Source organism: Pteropus alecto, unplaced genomic scaffold (assembly GCF_000325575.1).
Source record: "Pteropus alecto unplaced genomic scaffold, ASM32557v1 scaffold74, whole genome shotgun sequence".
Classification (NCBI taxonomy): Eukaryota; Metazoa; Chordata; class Mammalia; order Chiroptera; family Pteropodidae; genus Pteropus; species Pteropus alecto.
This window is the reverse complement of record NW_006436291.1, coordinates 5267637-5290986: the sequence shown is the minus strand read 5'-3', so window position 1 is coordinate 5290986 and position 23350 is coordinate 5267637. Positions and strand designations below refer to the sequence as shown.

Sequence of the window (23350 nt, the reverse complement as noted above, 5' to 3'; positions counted from 1 at the left end):
CGTCTCCCCTGCGCCCCCCGACACGAGCCGGGAAGAACACAGCGGCCGCGTGGACTTCAGACGTCCAGCTTCCGGGTTGCTGCGTTTTGAGGTTTTAAAGAAACGATCGTCCCAGCGGCGTGCTGGGCGGCTGGGGGGGGGGCGCGGGGGGCACCGTGTTAGTGTCGTCACACTGGGAAAATAAAGGGCTAGTTTCCTAACTCGGGGCGCTGATCGAAATACAGGAATGTGTACTTCAGAAGCCACATCCAAAATATATGCAACTGGTGAAGGAAGGATTTGTGGTTGCTAAGCAGAGGCTGAGCATGTTTCGTTCTGTAACTTAGGATGTTGACTTAAGTTCAGGAATGTAAGCCTGATAGAATAAGCAGAATTTTCATTGTGCGGCTCACCTGGGGGAGGGGAGTTTTCCTTGTGAAGGGAAGCCCTAGATTTCCCATTACTCCTTCCTGTTGCTGTAGGTTATTTTATTGACCTTGTACCCAAAAAGATTTTTTAAGGTTTTGGTTTTTTTTAAAAAGGACTCCCTATGCCTGGTTTGTGTGCTCCTTTGCCAAAAAAACAAAACACCTCATTACTTTACATGGATTGTGTCTGCGCCATTTGAATGGTTCTATTCATAAATCAGGAAACTTTTTCTGTTGCTTCTAGGGACATTTAATGGGTTTTAATCCAACGTTTCAATCCCAGTATCAAACATAAATGAACAAATTAACTTTTCGAGCTCGTGTGCAGTTAAACTCTTATATTTCACGGCTACCGCTGAAACGTTTCGGTTTCTCATCACACCGGGCCCATTCTTTTTCAGAAAACCATGAGCTAACATCTCCTTTCACACCAATTCCAGTGGTTTCTGCTGCAAAATTAGGTTGAACAACAGTCAAGAGAAGGATGCGTCTATTCACTCAAGTAGGTGATGTGAGATATAATCAATTCACACTGGGAAAGCCAAAATGAGCTAATATGCGGAATACTAAGATACTGATATCCTAATCCATAAACACTGCATTAAAACAATATTATCAAGGGCCAGTTCTGAAAGGAGAGAGAACCAAGTCTTTCTAGGTTGAACAAAGAAAAGCACGGGGACAATCTTGAGAATGCTGGTACATTTCCCTAACGCCACCTGAGCACGGTGTGCTCAGCCTTTCAGAGCTTTAAGGATAGTTTAATTCACTTTTTATTAGGAGGCCTAGAGTGACTCCTGCTGGCAAACATTCAGTTTATTCCTGCAATTACTAGTTCATTGGGTCAACTTAAAAAACAAAATGCAGGGGTCTCGAGCCTGGAAACAATTATTGCAACCATTATTCTTGTTGCTTTCAGGACGATTTTAGTCACAAAATTCCTAAGATTGTGGTTATGGCAAGCTCCTTTGCTGTAAAAAGCCTCCCTTCCAACCTAAAGCGGCCCGTTTTTCTGGTTCCGAGACTTTCTTGACAGTGTCCAGAACTGAAATACCTGTTTAAGGAGCTGTGCTACTATCCAATGAATAGCCACTTCTCATTTACTTATTTTGACTCTCCAGATGCTAAAAATATATACATTAAGGCCTGTGTCACTTAACCTTCCATACTACAGACTCTTATCACATGATGTAGTCCTATAGATATAACACAACCTCCCTCTCTAGGGCTGTACTACATAGTTCTTTAAGATAAAAAATCCTATCCAAAAGGTTGTATGTTAGAGTTTTGCTCAATTCAGAAGAATAAATATAAACTCAATTGAACTCTGGATTTAAAACAATGTAAGTGACAATCGGGAAAAGGGAGGGAAACTGTCTACCTTTGTTCAATCCTAAAAGGTCAAAACCAAATCAAAACCCGATTTATGGCACAACTAGACACCTAAACACAAATTCATAGGCCAATTTAAGAATAAATTCATAAGTAATCCAAAAATGATCACTTGTAACTCTTCCATTACTACTAACACTAGTCTGGTTAAGCCACAGAACACCCTGGGAAATATGAAACGTAGGGATTACATAGTCTCACTCCAAGACCAGTTATAAAACCCAGGGATAAAACACGGCAATTCTCCCCCTCCTCGCTCTCCTTGAAGCAGAACTACCAAATGAAGGAATGCTCGTGTGTATGGTATGCATCACATGTCCACTCAAAACTGCCTGGGATTTAAACAGTATCATTCTATAAAAAGAGCTCTCCCCTTCCAAGTTTAAAGCTCTTAAGCAACAGAAGACAAAAAGGGTGTATTTTATTAAGAAAGGGTGTGACCAACTATAACTTGTATCAACAAGCTAATAAAAGTATTCACCTAAGCACATTTGTGCAGAGGAGGGTAAAGGTTGGGTTGTGATATGCACTAAGGCGTGGCCTAGGTAGTTAATGGGTGTTTTATTTTTGTGCCTTTAGAACCAGATAAACGGTTCAAACAAGGAGCTAAGCTTTGAAGTTGGAGTAAGGACCAGTCAATGGGTTGTTTTTCCCATCAAATTTATCTGTGCCTAAGGTTCGAAAAAGAGCTCACCACTAAAAAATGATAAGCTAGTTTGTCTCTGAGAATAACATATTATTCTTTTTAGACTAACAAAGTGAGACAAACATCAACTGTGTTCTACACTGAACCCAAAGCAGGATGCAGATGTGTGTATTAAGTCCTTTATTCAGCCTCCAAAAGGCGCTGCCTCTTTGTCACAAGTATTGTATTAAAAGCCAGTCATTCACATTTCACACTATTCTTTCTACATCTGAAAAGATCTTTTTTAAAAAACAGAACCCTTTTAAATTTCTTATAATAGATGACAGGAAGACAGACAACACCAAGATCACCTGAAGCATTTTCAAAGAGACTGGCTACTGAAAACAAGTTAGCAAAATACACTTTGGAAACTATGGAAAGTCTTGATTATAGACGGAAGGCAAAAATCAGAACTTACTATGGGGGCAATTTTCTTACGTGGACCTGGTTAAAAAAAAAAAAAAAAAAAAAAAAAAAGGTTCTGTATTTGTTCCCACATCGATGATCCAGGTACAACTAACAGCCCTATGTACATAAGCATGTTATAACACACTATTCCTTCTTGTTTTTTTCCCTGTTCTAAAACCTTTCCACTGATGAAAATGAGTTATAGCTATCTGGCCAGAATCTATCTATCTATCTAATCTCCATATCCCATATATATACACACACACATTTCGTAAGAGGTACTTTGGTTCCTGAAGACAAAGTTACTTTTCGATTCAAGAACTAAATAAAACAAATTTCTTTTCATTGAAAAATAACCACTGCAGTAAATTTAATGGTACCAATCTCACTCCTTCGATACAAAGTGAGAGTTGAAGCAGCTTGAAGGGGAATGCCTATTGAAATCAGCGCATGTGAATCTGCACAGCTTTGTAACCAAATGTCTAGCATCGCAGAGGTATGAAGCCCGCCAGCTGGGGCGGCATTGTGCACCACAAAGTCGGGGTTGTAAGCCTGCGTCCTGAGCACAAACCCTGGTTCCCAAGTTGGCAGGTGCTGAAAACACAGCAAATGTCACGCTTGCAACTCACTGGATGGAAGAGCTCTGGGTAAAGTAAGCTAAAAAGAACAGAGCAACAGTTAAGACTTAGTTCATTATTACTTTTTTTTATTGCAAAGTTAATAGTAGCTATTGGTGTGAGATGCTACAAGAAAACACAAGCCATAAAAAAACAGACACTAAAAAGTTTATGCATGATAAATAAGCAAAAATGAATATAACGAAGGCTTCTCATTATCTACATTCAAAGTTACTGGCATATGTAAAACTTATCCAACCTATACCATTTTAAAACTGAGATTCAAAAGCATAATTAATTCCTGGCCTTTCCTTGATCTTTAATGATCCTGGCTAATTAGTATCACTATAACATGGTTACTCACCCATAACGTAGTTTGCCTCAGTTACTCCACCAAAAATATAACTAAAAACAAGTTCCAATATTTTCATATTGCTATACATTGAATTTAATCTAGAAAATATTTCAATGACACACCCAGACTGAATGTGTTATTATCTTCAAATGAAAACAATTTCCTTTTTTTTTTTTTTTAAATATTCTTTAATGGAATTCAGATTTCATTATTTGAGATACAAGCCCAAAATTTAATTTTTCTCTTCTGTCAACTATCTGCCATATAAGTCACTGCCTCAAGAAAAATCTATTTTTAACTTGTCCCTTGTGATATGCTCAAAGCTACTGCTATCCTGCCTATCCCCATAAAAATGAAACCAAATGAATTTCATTTTCATTAGATAGTGAGGAAACTGTTAAACTACATACAGTTTATGATTTCGCAGTTTAAACACCCAGTCTGGAGACTGAATCTTTTGAATTTGAAATATCAAGAAAAAAAACTAGTCTTGGGCTCCGATGGGTAGAATGTTCCTGAGCGCGGTATGTAAAGCACGTGCCCTACATACTACATTGGCCTGCGAGTTTCTTACCTCCCCTCAGCAGTTTGTCAACCTTCGATATTAACCAAAAGCAGAGATGTCTTATCGTACCTATTACCGTCTAAGAGGGAGTAGCCTTGCCTGTTTTGCATGGGCATACCCTGCAGCTAACCCGACACCGAAAAAAATTAATATAAAGGAGAAGCTGGCTTCCTATTTTAAATACTACTTTACAGCTCTTCTTAACATGGAACAAAAAAATAACAAAAAACTTGATCAAAACAATGTTATTTAACCATTGTACTGTTAAAGTACCTAATTTAAAGTAGTGAAGCTTCGATTATGTTCTGTCGTGACAACATACAACATTATCATATTGACCTCATCTCATCCGCAGAACTTTCTTAAAATGGTTCAAAGACTTAAGCCTTTGAGGTCAGCCAGCATTCCTACAGTCATACTAAGCACTCCAGGAATTGAGATATTACCACTTAACCACCAATAAAAAGGTTAAATAAACAAATCTGAAAACCAAATGTTTTCTAGACTATCATAAACAACTGATTCACTGTATTTTCCATACTAAGTTGTCAGTTCCAGTACAAATGAAGGTCAAATCAGATAAACTATGTAAAGTATTACCCAACGTTAAATTTTAAAATGCCATTGTGAATGACATTGTTACCGTAACTTAGAGCAAGGAAAATAAACACGACTCACTGATCAAAGAAATCAAATCTAGATAACACAAGGTGGAAATCAGTGATAAAATCTTAGCCCCCAGCTTCCTAAATCGGTAAAAGATCCAAACCCAACTCCACAACTTTCATTAAACTGACGCCAGTCATTTAGGGGACCTGCGTTCAGTTTCCTTGTCAGATGTCTCTGGAAATGCCTGGGCATTCAGACTTAATGAAGAAAGGTGGACCACAGCCTTGGCATTTGTTTTCAGTTCAAACGCACCCACATTTAATATTTTCCCCATCAGATCTATCTTTACTACTAAATAATTACCAAACAGACGACGATCTTAGATTTGTGGGGAATCTTAGAGTCTGCTGAAATGCAGCATAAAGGCAATTCATGAAAATCTGGCATTGTGATTTCTGGTTCATTTCCTAAATAGAAAGGTGCTTCATGACCAGTCCGATCTAGAGACTAAGGAAGAAGCTCCACGGGACGACTTTTTGAAGAGGTTGTGAAAGGCCCCCCATTCCAAACTTCCCCTCTCACTCACTTATCCAGCACTCCGCTCTTCACTCATCTAATCCCTCCCGGAATATACATGCCTTACAAGGAAACGAAATGCATTAACTCCGTGACACTGAGGATTAAAGTCCTGAACAATTCAATGTATTAACTCCAGTGGGAAGAAGGGTCCTCGGAGAAAAGAATATTTGTTTGGCGTTGGTGTGTGCTAGGTATCCTGCTAAAGCCGCTTTCCATTTATTTTTCTCATTTAATATTCACCCTATTACACAGAGTCTACACAATTGCTTCTATCTCCATGATATCGAACCGCTTCAAATCAAAGTACTGAAGAGAAAGCAAGTTTAAATAAGTATCTACTACGCATTAGGCACTTTGCTAGCACTTTTACTATACTTAACTTCACTTATCTCCTCAGGATAGGACGGAGAGGGACAAGGCTCAAGAGGGGCAGACCCAGGAACTATACTCTATGGGTCTCTATGTGACTTGAGAAGGTAAAAAGTCTCTAAGCACTGGGACGTTAGCGTGGTAAATCAGGTCACCTGTGAGTGTGCAGTCTGTGTTGTGTGTGGGGAAGAATTAACTTAGGGAGATCCTTCAGATTATCACAATTTTGCTTAGGCCCAACGTTGATCTCAATCTTTCTAAACATAAAATAGAAGGTGACTTAACAATTACATGTATTTTTCTGAGTTTCTTGGATAAAACATCTCTATAGTCAAATAATACCAACTGAATTATCAAATATATATCAATCAATACTCAAATCTAAAGTTTACCAATGAATGCATGACATTTTTAGATTGAAAAATACTCACGTGATTGTTCCAAGTGTTTTATTATATGTACATCTATTTTTTCATATACATAGATACCTTGGTTTAAAAGAACCATGAAGTGACCTAACAACTGATATTTAGCTAATGGAGTATTTATACTCCCCAGATATAAAGGAAACCTATTTTGTAGACCTTTCTCTAAACCTCAGATCAGTTTCAGCGGTTATTATGGACTGAATGTGTCTCCTCAAAATTCGTATGTTCAAGCCCTAAGCCCCAATGTGGTAGTGTGTGAAGACAGGGCTTTGGGAGGAGGTCGGGGTTAGGTGGGACGGCGAGGGTGGGTTCCTCACGATGGGATTCGTGCCCATATAGGGAGGGACACCGGAGAGGCCTGCCGGAGTGCTCACTCTCTCTGCAGACTCGCACGAAGGGGTCATGTGAACACAGAGATGGCAGCTACCCACGAGCCAAGGCAAGAGGCCACGGAATGGAACCTACCTTGCTGGCACCTTAATCTCCAGACTTTAAAGAATAAATTTCTATAATTTAAGCCACCCAGTCTACGACAGCCCAAGCTGACTAATTTACGAGTAGAGAAGAACTTCAACTATCACCCACTGCGCCCACTGCAGCAGTACATATACTGTTCCACCTACTGAATACCCTTGTTTTAGAGCAAAAAACTAAAGCCAGAAAAGGAAAGTGACTTGCCCAGGTTCCAGTCACCTTTTTCTCCAAAATTTAGTATGTAAAAAATACAATTTCTCTTTGATATTTATTCTATTACTTAACAGATTTTAAATACAAATTATCTCTTACTATAAAATAAAAAGAACCAAAATAAACTTCATGTTGAGAAAACAATCTGATATGGTATTTGCTGAAAATTAAATCGTTAAGCAAATGGACTTCATAGCAACACAATCTTACTTCTGGATAGATTAAGTCTATCACCCAGGCAGAACCAGAGGAAGCTTCAGCTCACTAAATGAACGAACCTTCATTGGAGAAGGCAGGCTTATTTCGCAATGAGGTCCAGTATACGGAATTCCCCTCACAGTTTAATCCAGTTAATTATTTTTTAATTAAAATAATAACCACAACGATTGGCACTTCCATCTACAAAGCCCTATGGAAAATTCTGTCCTATCTCTCATAGAAATTATATTTTCAATGGTTTGACCTGACTGGCTCTCTTGATGGAATCGGAGCTTTCCTTCCCGACTTGTTATTTCCAGACAGAATAAACTGACTTGTGTGCCTTGCTTTTGACTGCTTCTCAAAAATCAGCAAATACTATTCTCATTCAAAACAACAGGAGTTTCAAAGTAAAAGCAGTTTCACTGAATCACAAATAGACCTCAAAGGTTCCACTAACAAATAACACAGCACGTAGTTTTCACTCCCAGTGTCAGGCCTTTCTTCCGAAACTTGCATACAGCTCTTTAATTCAGCCCAGTTTATTTTATTAAATACCATATTATGATTTTGCCCATTCAGATTCCAACTAGGCTTCTTGTTGAGGACATGGGAGGAAAACCTAATTATTGCTGCTTCAGTGCATCTAAATTTATTTCATTAGCAAAGTCAACAGAGTCGGGCTGGATGCTGAGGCAGGAAGGCCAGACGCGGGATGTAAAAACCGCTTTCCTCCACTCTCCCCCGCCCGCCGCCCCCCCTCCAAGTCCCATGGTTGGAAATCATCCCAACGTTTTACATCCTAACATTTTTTTTTAGCCAGGATGTACTAAAATTAGATGGGAACAAAGGACTGACATTTTCATATTAGAGGAGGGGTTAGGAGGAAAATGCGAAGCGGCAGCACCCACTCGCTTCCCCATTTAGCCTGCTCCTCCCGACGGCTCCCCCATCCCTGGAGCGGCAGGGGAGCTCCAGCCTCCCAGTCCCAGCGACGCTTCTGTCTGCCCCAATCACAGATGATAATAAACTGCTTCATCTGTATCTTAATGAAGAATGAGAAACACAGTTCAGGGTCCCCTTATGCAACCAGAGTACTTTCATATTTCTTTCTAAGCTCCTCAGATTATATCCAGGATATGCTGACTGCTGGTTTCACGTGTAAATTTTCAGGTATTTGGGAAAACAAATGTATTACACTAGCTTTTCTTAAAAAGCTCTTCGCCAGCTAGCATGCACAATAAAGATCACTCGGTAACATACTTATCATTTCCTGATGCAGTACTAACAATACATGTTTAAAAATAGAAATACGTATTTAAAAATAAACAGAAGAATTTATCATTTCTTCAGAATGGGCCATGTGAAAAATGAAAAAAGTCAATTTTGGTTTTTTACATCTTCCTCTAATGAACTAGGCAAGAAATCTGCGAATATTTCAAGGCCCAATGGATCGCTTGGGTGTCCTCCTTGAGGCAGTATGGGCATGAGACTGTGCCCTCCGCAGCCTCTACAGCCTAGTTTTTGAAGTTCTCCACAAAATCAGGATAGTGATATATTCATGTCTTGGGAATTAATCCTATCGTTTTAATTTGGTTTTCCTGGGCCTAACTACAGGGCCACACAGTGACAGCTCCAGATTGGGTCAGAGAAGCCCTTTCAACGACTAGTCAGTCTAACGTGCTGTGTTGTAAAGATTTTGAAAACTCAGTAAGTACCAACTCAAGCTCTTTTTTCCTGGTTACTGGAGCCCATCTTGACATCTAAGCTGGAAATGAATGATCTTTCAACAACACTCCAGGGGATTTGCTAAGGTCATATTCAATCATTCATTAGGCTTCTTACCCCTCGCTTTTCAGAGTCCCATTGCAGAGCTGATTTTATTCAGCATTTATGTAGCCTGTGGGCTTGGGTATTTGTCTGCTTAACGTTGAGTTTCATTTCTATGCCCCTAACATAGGAATCCATCAATCGACCAAAGAATTTCAAACTATTCTTTTACTTTTCTAACAAATTGCATGGTGTGTATGAAGAATAAATTAGCATTAATTTTCTTGAATTAACTGTTAATAAAACATGCTCGTGTGCTCCCCTTCTTCTAAGGACATCTCTGTTTCCTGCCTAACCGAGAGAAATGACAAGTTTCCTAATTTTTTCCCACTATGCAATTGTCCTTCCATCTGCCATGCTCCTCGTCTCCCACAGTCAAGCCCTAGGTAACGGGCAGCCTCCTTCCAGTGAAGTGTCCCAGACAAGACGCCTTTCAGAGCCCATCAACGACCCCCGCACACAATTAGCTGAAGAGGTCACTACAGTGGGACACACGACACTTGGCCTCTTGCTCTCACAGAAAGCTGTCTCTGGAGCGCACACTCTCTAGCTCACAGTGCCTGACACAGGAAATCAAACCCAGGTCTCCCTGCAGCAGTAGGAGGCTGGCCTGGAGAACAACTGACTTTTCATATTTGTGCATTTTTTCTTTGCAGGCTACCAGACACATGCACACAAACATAAATATATAAAATAAAATTATTTAAGAGAACATGAATCAAAGTCCATTAACATAAGCAGGGATACTCGACTTCTTTGCATGTTAATTTGAGGAAAATTATTTCAAAGCCATATAAAACTTAATTACTAATATAGATTCCTTAAAAATTATGGTTTTTATTATACTCTGGATGAATATGAATTAAGGTCGACATACAGTACTGCATTACAGTACCACAGAAATTTAAAAATAAGTGAATTGAAACACACTATTCATATAAAGACTAAAAATCTTTTGTATACATTTACCTCCCTTCCCTCCCCCACCAAATAAATGGGAAACTGCACGCATATCACAGCTGAAGAAGAAAGGCAAACTCCCTGCTACTACAATGGGAGAAAAATCATTAAAGGACAGTTTGTGCTTATTTTAAAATGGCTTTGGTCAAGCTGCCAAGAGTAGTGTCAGGTTTGATTCTCATATGCATAAATGCCAGTCCCAAAAAGCAACTCTAACTTGTGCACCTGGCTTAAAACAAAATGTTCGGAAAACTTTGTTTGTTAATTGGTGTAACCGCCCATTCAGGCCTCAAATCCCTTTGGACTTGCATACATACTTCCTACCAACAGAAGTGGCCTGCTATGCAGTAATATCATAATGAAAAGCAACAATTCTGTGCAGGCTCCAAAGAGAAATCTCGTTTGCATTTCAAACAAGTTTCCTCAAAATAAGTGTCTTTTGGTGAAATAAAATTACATTCCCAACTTCTTATCCAGAGAAAAACAGCGCTCACTACATAACCTGCTGCTCTTTTATAACTGTAATCTCTTTCACAGTTAACCACATATTCCTGTGATTTAACAAAACTAAGTTTGTTGACTTGCTTCAGTGACTTGGGGCATTTACTGGCCTGGTTTTTAAAGCAGAGTATTATTTGAATATACTAATTTATTGTTAGCATTTATGGACCTTCCATTTGTTCTGATTTCAACCTCCAAAAGGCAGGCTTCCAGCAGGATTAAACTGATAAGAGATGACAACTCCCTTTTCCTGACCTTATCAACAGCTCCAGGATTTCTTAAAAAAAAAAAAAAATCCTTCATCTTTACAAACTGAACATACCCAGGTGACAGTTGGTGACCCAAGGAGGGTCTCGACAAAGCCGATTCCAAGCTATCAGTGAATCGAACCCAATGTCTCAGTCTGTTAGCCTGGTGCTTTAACACAGCACATGCCTAACAACTCGCGATCCAAAAGAGCACCCACACACCAGTATCATATTCGAATTCAAGGAAGAGTTCTGTGGAAAACAACAAAGACCAGATCTCGATAAATCAGAAAACCATTTATGTTTCCATAATGTAAGATTCCATGTCTAGTTTGTAAAGTTGACACAATATTTTAAAAAGTTTAATCACATATTTTTTACTTTCTCACTTTTTACATGTTAAAAATTAAAGCTTTTCTAAAATGTTACCTGTGTTGAAAGTTTATATAAATGTCTTCAATTATTTTGTGCAAGGCAGGCAGTAATCTTAATGGCTGATTAATGTTGATCTAAATTGAATCACTCTCCCTGCCTCCACTATGGGGCAAAAATGAAAATAAAAGCATGCCATGCCACACTTATCATTTGAGTACATTTGTCAAACGGAAATTCTGTTCATTCAGTAACCCAACAGGCCTAAAAGTTAAAAATCATCAAAAAATATATCACTTTTTTAAAAACTCATACTGTGACTCCAGCATTAAAATATTACCCCAAATACAAAACAGCATTAAATATTAATATACCTTATCTTTTCAAAAACATTAAAAAACTGTTTCTCTTACTAATTAGCTCCTAACTAGAACATCTTGGTCCCCATATCCCTTGGGGCTCACACAGATATATAGGGGTGTAGATATAGATATAACTTATACCACCCTTTCACAGAAGAATGACACAATTCAGTTCCGGAGTGGACAAGTCTTCTAAGACAAGCAGGGAGATGGTGAAAGAACGCAGGGTGGCCCACTGTCCTCACAGTCCTCAGATCGACACCATCGCAAGGGGCTGCAGTGCTCCTAACGACTGCCCCACTCCTCTACCAGGATTTCCTAAATGCCAGTTGTAGTTCTGATTGAACTATAAAAGCCATAAATGCACACTCAGCATCTGGGAGGCAGATTATCTAGGGGAAGAGAATGGGCTTTAGAGTCAGACCCAGAGAAAAATCCTGGTTTCATCCTGTCCTAGCTGTTCGATACGCAAAAACAGGAGTAAGCCATGCATACCTGGAGAGGGTACTGGGAGGATCAGTAAGACAGTGTCACTGGACATAACACTAACGTTAACAGTACCTCTCAGTTGTCTTTCTTTCTACTTTATCCTCATGGTGTGTAAACTGCCATCAGCCACAAAATACAAGCTCAATTATTTGTCGACTGATATATTTATCTGATTCTGTTTAATTATTTACAAGGTTGGAGGATTTTCTCACATATTAAATAATTTTTTTAAAATAACCACCACTGAACCAAAAATAGCATGCTTATTATGTTTCATAAATGCTCTAATAAAACACTAAGAAAGTCATTTTGCTTATTATTCTGACCCTGGGATAGTTTGGTCAAATCTTAATAAAGAGCTATATCCAATTCAATTTTACCAAGGCATAAAAATGAGGAATACATGCTTTCTGTAAATTCATTTACTGCTTTAAAGTTTTCCACTGTTCAGCAGTTACAGGAAATTTTTTAACCAAAAAGAAAAATATTTACATTTCAAATACAAAAGAAAATTTAAATTACTCCTGGTTGATCTCTAGAACCCCACCACTTACATGCTCGTGACCTTTTTTACCAGCCCTTTGTCTCAACACGTGCTTTCTGTGTACTTACTAAGCATCTATTTGCACTTGCATTTTCTGTGTCAGGTGCACTTTGATGTAGAGCTGCTTTAAAAAGCTAACTGAATGTGTCCAAGGAGAAGCCTCACGTTTTCTGGAAAACCAACGCCGCCACACTGCTCCCGGATCCACCTCCGAAGCTGAATGTGGGTGTTGGCAGCTCTTCGAGAAGTTCAAATCCTGTCAGACAAAATTAAAATACTCTTATTAGAGATTAGATCTCACTGTTAAGAGACGTTGTATTAACAATATACTTTTGAACCCTTTATAAAACTATGTGATTCCAAACTCTGATTTGTGACTGAATTCTATTTTTCAATTCTACTGTACTTGCACATAATGTGTGCACCCCAAAACACTGTGAACTGAACAAGAAACAGACAAGACCAAAAACGAACTGCAGAAAAGAGGCCTTCTTTCCATCCATGCCCCGTTTCCTCCCCGCCCCGTTTACCACCTCTGCACCCCTGCACCTCCTTGGGCCTCCTCCACCAGCTCGTTGGTGGGAAGCGGCCATCATATTCCCACCAGGTACCAGGCACTGCTGAGGGCTTTGTATGCAGCAACGCCGCTGACCCCATCACATACGAAAGCACTTAATACAGAAAGGTTAATAACGCGGAAGTAACAATAAATCTGTAAAATGAAAAGTTCTGGAGATGGCTGGTGGTGACGGTTGCACAACAATGTGAATGTACTTAAAGCCACAGAACTGTGCACTAAAAAATGGTTAGATGGAAAATTTGATGGTATGTATATTTTACCGCAATAAAAGAATTTGTAACCAAAGAGCAAAACTCAAACTGAACTAATGAAGGATCTGGGAAGACAAGGAACTAGTAACCTTCAAAGTAAAATAGTGTGGTTTAAAAATAAATAAATAATTTGTATTCGAAAGTCCTGGGTTCAAGTCCCAGCTCTACCACTTACTAGGTGAAAGATATGCCAGTCGTGACCTTAACCAGGATCCTCAGTTCCTACACAAGGATGTTACAGATACCAATGCCCCATCTAACTTACAGCGATTCTGTAAAGATCAAAATGAGATAGTTTTTCCTAAACTATAAAATAAAATGGAAATGTAATGTTTTATTACTTTGTTTTAAAAAATAAGATAAGGCTAGAAGGTCACCGTTATTAACCATGTTTCCCACAGTAATGGACTTTTAGTTTGGGAATTTTTTTTCCTTTAGGGGGTGTCTACATTTTCTAAGTTTCTATGCTTTGAGCTTGAGGCTCAAATAACTCTTGTAAACAGAAAAAACTGTTAAAAGGGATATGTATTATTTCATCACTTGGTCTTTCATACTTTCATTATACATTCTAATTCATATTCTTAATCAAACCACTAAATCTTAACAAATAACTAAATGCTAACTGTTCATTAAAAACTGATCATAGAAAAGTTTTCCAAAGGACAGGTCTTTTAATAACACAATATATTTTAACCTGAAAAATGGAGCCATTGTGGTGGGTACATGGGTACAACACCCATATTTGTTTCTGAAATTTTACTTATGCTTAAAATATGTCATCACAAAAATTTTCAAGAGAAAATGAAACTGTGAATTTTCTACTACTAATTTTTTAACTCCCTGGACTACCTCTACAGAACTGAAATTATTATATTTCAACAGATAATACACTAAAATATTAAAAATGGTTGTATTCCAGAGATAAGATAACAAATGATTTTAATTATTTTAATCTCTATGCTTATGTGTTGGGGTAGACATTTTTCAATATTTTTCATAATGAATCTGGATTACTTTTGCAGTAAAATAGGATTTGGCAGTTTAATTCAGTAGTTGTAAGAAAGTCAAGTTCCTTGGACATCAAATGAGAACACCCTAATATCTGGCAAATGTTTCAAGTAATCCTCACCAAAACATATGACAACACAAAATGTTTATACAGAAGGGGCTATAAAGGAAAAGTGCAAGCTTCATTTCAACAGTTTCATGAACACTTATGTTTCAAACAAGGAAAGAAGCAACGAACCTTAACAGATTGGTGAAGTGAGCTTTATTCTATGCAAAAGAGACCATGGAAGCCAATCTTGAGACGATAGTGACAAGACCCTTAGCAGGGATGCGTGGCAGTGTACTCTGTCAGCGTCCTGTGCCTAACTCCAAAAACCACTCTAAGAGAGGCATGCCTCAAAGTATCCTAGTATATGGAATTATTTCTTTACCATTCCTTGCCGTAACTTTTCACTTATTTAAATTGTTTTAAGCTCTAAAACTGAACATGAGTCAAAGAATTTACTCAGTAGTTCTCAGACACAGACACATTTTTAAGCACTCTTTACCAGGCTAAAGTCTGTTCTTCATTATCAAAGACAGACAAATATGTTTTTGTCTGGTGGTTCCAGGAGTAAGAGAGAACACCTGTATTTAAAAACCAGGAAAGGAACTTGCTCTATGCAGTGCAACTCTGAGCATTTATTAAAAGTGTCAAGCTTCAGGAAGAAGGAAAGACTATTGACATGGGGCCTCGACAGTTCTAAAGGAAACAAATTTAACATGGAAGATAATAAAATTAATGGCATGAAATAAAAGACAATAAATCACATATAATTCCAGTTTTCCAGAGGCAACAGTAATGAAGCCCCAGGCTCCCATTTCAAGCCTCAAACTCTTCAGGTTTTACATTCTGTAACCTACCAAAGCCACTGCATGCACACAAAAGGGCGTGTGTTAAGGGTTCTCCCTCCTACTGCCTGGTCCCTTATTACCAGCAAAAAAACAAACTAAGATAAAATATATGCAGTATGGTTATAAATTCATTTCCCATTAGCTTGCGACAAGTGAAGTTCAAAATTTAACCACAAATTTAGTACCATATCATTTATCAATACTCCACCCTGAAAATTCCTCTCAGTCCTTTAAATAACTTAATCCTAATCTGAAAAGGATTCTAAGGAAAAAACAAGCAAATATCTAGTTATAAATTCTCAAAATGCTTTCCTAGAAATGCCTGTGCACTGCACAAATAAACTGGCAGGTAGAATGTTTCTTAAAACATGCGAGGAACAGTATGGCAAAGAACTCAAACTATGTGTGTACAGATTATCGATTCTCAATTCTCACAAATTCCTCACTGTGTAGACACAGCACCTATTATATTTTACTCATGGCACAGAAGAGGATCCTGTCTTGGCACCAAAAATCTTGAAAAAGGTAGAGATTTCCTCAAGAATAGAATTTCTATTATCGAGCCCCTACATTTTGTTTTTGTGCAGTGAATCGTTCCATATACACTGAAAAGACAAATCCTAAATATCTAAATGACCACTAGCAAGATGAAGTATCTATAAAATTAAAATTCTCGGGAGCGGCTCCATAGCGTAGCGGTTAGCATGTCTGCTTTACACGCAGAAGGTCCTGGGTTCGTGCCCCAGGTGGAGCCACGGGCCAGGCCCCGGGTGCGCCAGGCCCCGAGTGCGCCGGATGCATGCCGCAAGTGTGGGGAGGCGGGAGACGCCCCGCCTTCAGAGATCCAGCTCTTAAAAAAAAGAGAGACAGCAAGATCCATAGGTCATGGGTGGAAGTAGGAAGGGATTAAAGAGGGGGAAAAAAATTAAAATTCTCATCCTATAAGACTTTAAAAAATACTACTTCCACATTTGCATTATTACTGGTTACTACTATTACTGATTACTAGTATATACTGTGCACTAAAGTCAAAAGCACAATATATGCATTTTCTTTGTTTGATTCTCTAATAGATTATACAGTTTAAATGAACTTAATTTTTATAGACTCATAAATTTTAGTACTTAACTGCCAGGATTTCTTGGAAATTTTTAAAAAGGAATTTGGATCTCAACCAATATTATTTCTTTGAGCTTTGCATATACAGTAAAAAGTATTACAAAGGATATTAATAGAGATGAAAAGCAGACAATTCCTACAAACAGGAAAGTAAAACGCTACACAACACCAAGAAAAAAATACCTACTTAAGTGCATTAAACCTGAGGTAGGTGCACATTTAAACAACATATAGCCAGTTACCTTCACTGAATTCATCTAGCAACTCCTCCTTGGTCCAATTACATGAGGTTATTAGAAAAAAGCCTTTCACATTCAACACCCTGGAGAGAGATTTCACATACTGCTTCCTCTTCTCAGCTGCCCCGTCAGGATTAAGGCTTATGGCATCAAATGTCCCTTTGTCAATGCAAACATGAAATCCAGACAGCTTTGTGGAAAGATTCAAAAAGTCTTCTACCTATATTAAAAATCAATGTCTATGTGAGAACAATTAACACACGATCTTTACTGAATTTAAGCGACAATCTGTAAAAAGTTATAGATAAAAGGAGCCATTCATTACGATGGCATTTTACATGTAATAAACATATTTTCAACTTTATAGCTAATTTTATGTGCTTCATTCCAAGATCATTAAAGCTAAGATTAGTAAGACTGACAGAGTTTCCTGGACATTCCAAATCTCTACAAATTAGGAAACAAATCAAAGCCAGGTGTGCTGCCTAACAATACCGGCACGTAACAGAGCTCACAGGCCTGGCTTATGGAAAAGTTCTTTCTGTCAAAAAGCAGAGTATTTGATCTATTCTTAAAAACGGCAAAAATTATCTGGAACTCAAACGGGTCACTGGAAATTAGATGATTCTCACCTGACATTACTCGTTGTGTGATCTGAATAAATGAGGCGGATAACAGTTCTTTTGCATTGACTCAGCAGCTTACAAAGCGACTGATGTAATGAATGAGAAATCAAAGACTGTTTACACTGCAATTACTTAACTTTATAAATATCATTCACTTTAGAATTTAGAAAGTCATACATCAGCATCTCATTCATTTTTCTTTTTTCATTCATTTTCAATAACCTACTGATAACATTATAACAATCTGAAATAGTTCGCTGCCTCAATTTCATAAAATATTCAAAATAATTTGCCAATAATATTAATTCTGAAACGCTACCCTGAGAAAGTACACAATTAGCTGATGATTATTCACATAAACTTAATAAAGTAACCGTAAACAGTGTATTATCTGAAAATCTCTCATCGAGGTGGCTCTTACATTCACATCCACTGGAACGTGTGTTTCCTCCTTCCCCACACCCTAGTACTCATCACACCGGAAGTAAATCATGCCTACCGCTCTCAAGAGCATAGTTTGGAAGAGTTCCTATCCTAAAAGCCTGTGTGAAGTACACATTTATTCAACAAATATTTTGTAGACACCTATTATATGCAGGGACTTTTCAGGCTCCAATAATATAACCGCAATATAACAGTTGTATCGTGTATTCTCTAAAGGGAGAAGCAAATAATAAATCAGCTAAACAAATAATCTCAGATAAAGTGCTATGAAGAAAACAAAAACAGAATAATGAAGACAGTGACTGGGAAGAGAAAAGTCTTAGAAAAGGTAGTCAGAAAAGGCCTACGACGGTAACGTCTGAGCAGAGATCTGACAGATGAGGATGGCCAAACAGGCTAAGATCTGAGGCGAGACTGACTACTCCATGCTGAGAACAGCACAGAGACTGGAGAACAACAGGCTTGACGTGTGTCAGGGACAGAAAGCAAGCCGTGTAACTGCAGCGTTCGTGACAGAGAGGGCGAGAGGAAAGCAACGAGGGCTCCGTAAGGCTGGGTGGGTTCAGATTCCACTCTGGATGCAGTGCGGAAGCCCTTGGAGGCAGGTGAGCAAGGAAGTCCCAGGAGCTGATTCACATTTTAAAAGAGAGAAGTCTGACTGCCCTGTGGTAATGGACGTGGGAGTGGCAAGAGTGGGAATGGGAGGCCAAGTAAGAGGCTACTGCAGTTGTCTAGGCAGGAAAGGGTGGTGGCTTGGACTTGGGAGGTAGTAGTGATATCAAGGAATGATCATGTTCCTCCTATGCTTTCAAAATAAAACCAACACAAATGGATATAAGATTTAAAGGAAAGAGAAGGATCAAGGATGACTTCTTGGGTTTGGGTGAATGTCACTGGTGAATGAATGGTGATCTCATTAATAGACATGGGGAGTAGGTGGGAGATGAGGGTTTAAGGAGGAAACCGGGAGTTTCATTTTGGATTGAGAGACTATCAGCTATCTAAGGGGAACTGCAGAATATAAAAACTATATAAAATATAGTTTTTATATAAATCTAGAGGAGGAGAAGCCTAAGCTAGAAATATAAATGCAAGAGACATCATCTCCTCACAGATCACAAAAATAAACTAATTTATCACTTTAGGCATTTACAACTTTTTGATTTAGTTAACCCAAAGTTAGTTATTATTTGTGGTATTATCACTTCAGGCATTTACGACTTTTTGATCTAGTTAACCCAAAGTTAGCTATTATTTGTATCTGTCTGCATCACCAGAGGCAGGTGGAGGAAATGAACACACTTACACAAGCCTAAGAAAAAAAAATAACTTCTCCAAGCTGACAAGACACAAAATTTTAATAGCTACCTAAAAATGTTTCATTTTGGATTACTTATGATTGATCCTTAGTTTGTATGAGTTCAGATGATGTCAGCAAATTAATATATACTTTAGAAACATTTAAACTTTATAACTTATATTAGAAATAAAAGTGTTATAGTAATGTAAATAAGTTACCTTCAATTTAATGTTAGATAAACCTTCTTTCTCTATAATACTTCCAGAAAGCTGTATTGCAGAAGGAGAGTAATCGATTCCAGTAATATTAGAAAAACCAAATTTTGCCTAGAGACAGAGAATTTTATATTTTAGTTTTAAAAAGTTTTAATATACTGTTTTGCCTATGAAATAAAATATCCCTTTAGGACTGGGGCTGTTTCATTTTTTTTTAATAGATCAAGTAACATATACCATCCAATAATCACAACCTTAAATTTTATTGCAGAATCACAATAGAAACTAAAAGTTTAAATTTATATAATGTGACAATTCACTGCTTTTATAATATTTGATTTCTTTTTCAAAAGGAAATTCATTTTCTCAAAGATAATGAGAATACTTGTATGCATAATATTTCTGCCCTCAAGCAGAAAAATGTAGTATTAACTGCTGATGTTGATATGCTAATTCACACAAAAATCTGTAATAAATTTTACTTAACACAATTAAGTTATATGAATAAATTAAATGTATATGTAATAAGTTCCTGATTTAACATTTTTCCTTCAATAATTAAGGATGCAACTCTCCAACAGCCATATGATTATCAATCTCCTTACATATGCTAAGTATTTTTGTTTTTGAAGTAATTTCATACATTCCAAGAGATATTTAAAAATAAAACCTGTGAGGTAGGTTAAGCAGGTATTAATGCCCCTAAAGGGTTAAAGGAAGCTCACTGGACTTAAGAGCTTTGAGACTGAAGCTGCAGTCCCAGCCATTCACTAGTCATGGGAACGTAAGGGTGTGCGGTCCCCGTGGCAAAGCACGATGGCTTCTGTTCTTCACCCTGACCCCTAACTATGCTGTACATCTCAGATGAATCAGGCTCAAGGTAATCTCAAAGGAAGTCTAAAGAAGAAAAGAAGCTGCAACGCACAGCATAGCCTGAAATTCTCTTCCTGCTCTTTACGATGTACCTAATGATTACTTCCTTCAAAATTTAACCTACTCCGACTCCATCAAGACTTACCCAGACTTTTCAGCCCTGTGACTGACTCCTAATCTAAAGTCAAGTAACATATCAATTATTTCCATAAAGCATTTTGTTCCCTTTGATTATCTGTAATCTTAAGGTCTAATATCTCTTCTTTGATGCCAACTTCCTACTCTTCCAAGCTGTTTCCATACACTCTAAGGTCTTCATTTTCTTCACCTTTTCCCCTTAATTCCTTCTCTATCAGACCTAGAACACAGGATGATTCTATTAATTGACTCTTACCAATTCTCTCTTCTCCCATGTTTATTCTTCTAATAGAACTTATAAAAATCATATGTGGATATTTTAGGTTTATAGAACAATCATCCAAAGCCTCAAAATATCTCCCAATATTTTTCATGTTTAATTTCTGGCACTCAGTGAAAAATAAAAAGACATTCAAGGAAACAATAAATAACCAAAAAATTAAGGGGAAAACCTGAAATTAGAAAAAGACCCACAGAAGATCCAAACAATGATAAACAGATTTTTAAAACAACTGAAATGAATAACAATTTGGAGGATTTGGCAGAGAATTGAAAACTATAACAAAGACCCAAACAAATAACATAAATGAAAAATGCAATAATTAAAGAAAGTGAAAGGTGGACTTGATAACAGATTAGACATAGAAATAAAAAAGAGTAAATTGGAAGAAAGGTCAGAAGAAAATAACTCTGTTAAGCACAGAATGATGAAAAGATAGAAAATCAAAAACAGTAAAAACATAAAAGACATAATACAGCACAAAGTATAATATCTAACACATATAACAGGAATCTTAGAAGAGAAAATGAGAATGGGGCAGAAGAGAAAATTGTATAATGCTAGAATTTTCTAGTACCAATATAGGACCCCAACATAGATTCGAGAAGTACTGTAGGGCTAAGGCATGAAAGAAACAAAACCAGTAAAGTATAATAGATCTGATGAAATCAAACCCAGAAAAATCTCAAAAGCATCCAGGGAGTAGGAATGAAGAGTGGGGAATACAGGGTGAGAAATTACCTACGAAAGACCAACAATATGACTGACAACTAGCCGTGAGTCATAAAGAATGAAAGCCAAGGACAGTGAAAGAAAAAGTCCAATCTGAAATTATATACCCGGCAAAAAAATACATATTTATGCATCAAAAATGTGGATGATCACTGAAAAAGTACTCACTACAAGCAATGGTCATTAAAAAAAAGATGGACAACCTTTCGTTGTGTGCCACATAGTCAAATATATACCTCCACTTATTAAGTATACTTGTTTAAAAAAAATCTAATAAAACTCACGATCAGAGCACTCATTTTCTTTAAAAAAAAAAACAGCATAAATATTTTAGGCTTTGCAGCCCTAGAGTCCCTGTCATAACTACTCAGTTCTGCCACTGCGGCACATACGCAGCCACAGGTATTATGTAAATGTGTGTGGCTGTATGCCAATAAATATTTATAAAAACAGGGGAAACCCAGATTTGACTCACAAACTGTAGTTTACTGACCCTTATTCTAGATCTAACTTCCAACCTACAGAAAATACAAGGAAAACATGTTAAATGATACTATAGAGGTTAGATGACCTAATTTAGGACTAATATACTGCCTTCTACCACAAATAAATCACAAAGGTAAATAAAGAAAATATGTGAGAGAACTTAAAAGAGCCTTAAGAGATTATTGACCAATATATGGATTCAATAGCAGAATGAAAATGACCTAAGAAAAGTCTGTGAACTTGAAGACATATCGGTAGAAACTATCAAACCTGAACAACAAAAAGGAAAATAGGAAAAAATGAACAGAGCCTCTGGGACCTATGGAATACAAAAAGGTCTAACACTGATACTTAAGACTACCGAAAAGAAAGAAGAGTGTGGCACAGAAAATATTTTTAAAGAAACGAAGTTTTAAAATATCCTAAATTTGACAAAAGACATGAGTTCTCAGATTCGAAAAGCTCGGTGAACCCCAAACAGGATAAGCACATGGAAATTTAAGCAGCAGTACATCATAAGCAAATTGCTAAAAACTAAGACACAGGAAAAATCTTGAAAGCATTCAGAAAAATGGTGCATTACCTATAGAAACACAACAGTTCAAATGACTGCAGATTTCTTATCAGAAATCATGGATGTCAGAAAGAAGTGATATAACATATTTAAAGTACTGAAAGAAAAGAACAGTTAAGAACTCTATGCTCTGCAAAAACACCTCCTAGGAATAAAGGCGAAATAAAGACATTGTCAGATGAAGAAATACTAAGAAAATTTATTGCCAAGAAAACCTCTCAAAAATAATTCCTAAAGAAAGTTATTTACACAGAACAGAAATAATACCAAAACAAACAAGCTTAAAAGATAAGGGAGGAAGGAAGAGCAGCAAAAGTAAACATCTGCGTAAATACAATTAACTATTATTTTCCTCCTGAGTTCTTTAAAATATGTTTAATGCTTAAAAGGAAAAATTATAGCATTATCCAGATAGATTTTCAATGTCCAGAAAGGTAATATTTCAGATAACTGCAATATAAAGTGGGGAAGATAAAAAAACCCACACGTGGTAAGGTTTTCTACATTCCACTTGAAACAGTAAAGCATTGCTTCTAAGTAGACTGTGAAAAGAATGTTTATTGTAATCTGCACAGCAAACAATAAAAAAGCCATACGTAGATATACTCAAATCTTTACAGCAATCACTAAAAAAGCTATAAAAATACATATATAGAAATAGATATGTCTAAAATGGAATAATAAAAATGTTCAAATAAAAGAAGCAAGAAAGGAGAAAAGGAATAAAAAACTGAGCTAATAAAGAGAAAGTAAATAATAAAATGGTAAATAAACCTAAATCAACCTATTTATAGTTACATTGAATGTAAATGTTCAAAATGCACCAATTAAAAGGTGGAGATTGTAAGAATGGATAAAAACATGACCCAACTGTATGCTAACCACAAGAAATTCACTTCAAATATAATAATACAGGCAGGTTAAAAGTAAAAAATGGAAAAAGGTATATCATACAAAAACTGATACAAAAATTGAACTTTACCCCT

At 37.2% G+C, this 23350-nt stretch overlaps 1 protein-coding gene across 8 annotated transcripts in view; it reads right to left on the bottom strand.

Moving 5' to 3' along the window:
* Positions 1–23350, bottom strand: part of EEF1AKMT2 (EEF1A lysine methyltransferase 2) — a 66375-nt gene that overhangs the window by 32747 nt on the left and 10278 nt on the right. For 2 of the 8 annotated variants that reach the window (XM_006912869.3, XM_025047509.1), the window contains exons 4-6: positions 19285–19392; positions 16700–16916; positions 12222–12861 (exon numbers count right to left, since the gene is read on the bottom strand). In XM_006912869.3, the coding sequence (XP_006912931.2) occupies positions 12767–12861; positions 16700–16916; positions 19285–19392 (420 nt within the window). In that variant the 3' untranslated portion in view covers positions 12222–12766. Of the gene's footprint in view, positions 1–2608; positions 3550–9946; positions 11965–12221; positions 12862–16699; positions 16917–19284; positions 19393–23350 lie in introns of those variants that run through there. The other 6 variants (XM_025047508.1, XM_025047510.1, XR_439195.3 and 3 more) reach the window with 5 other exon arrangements.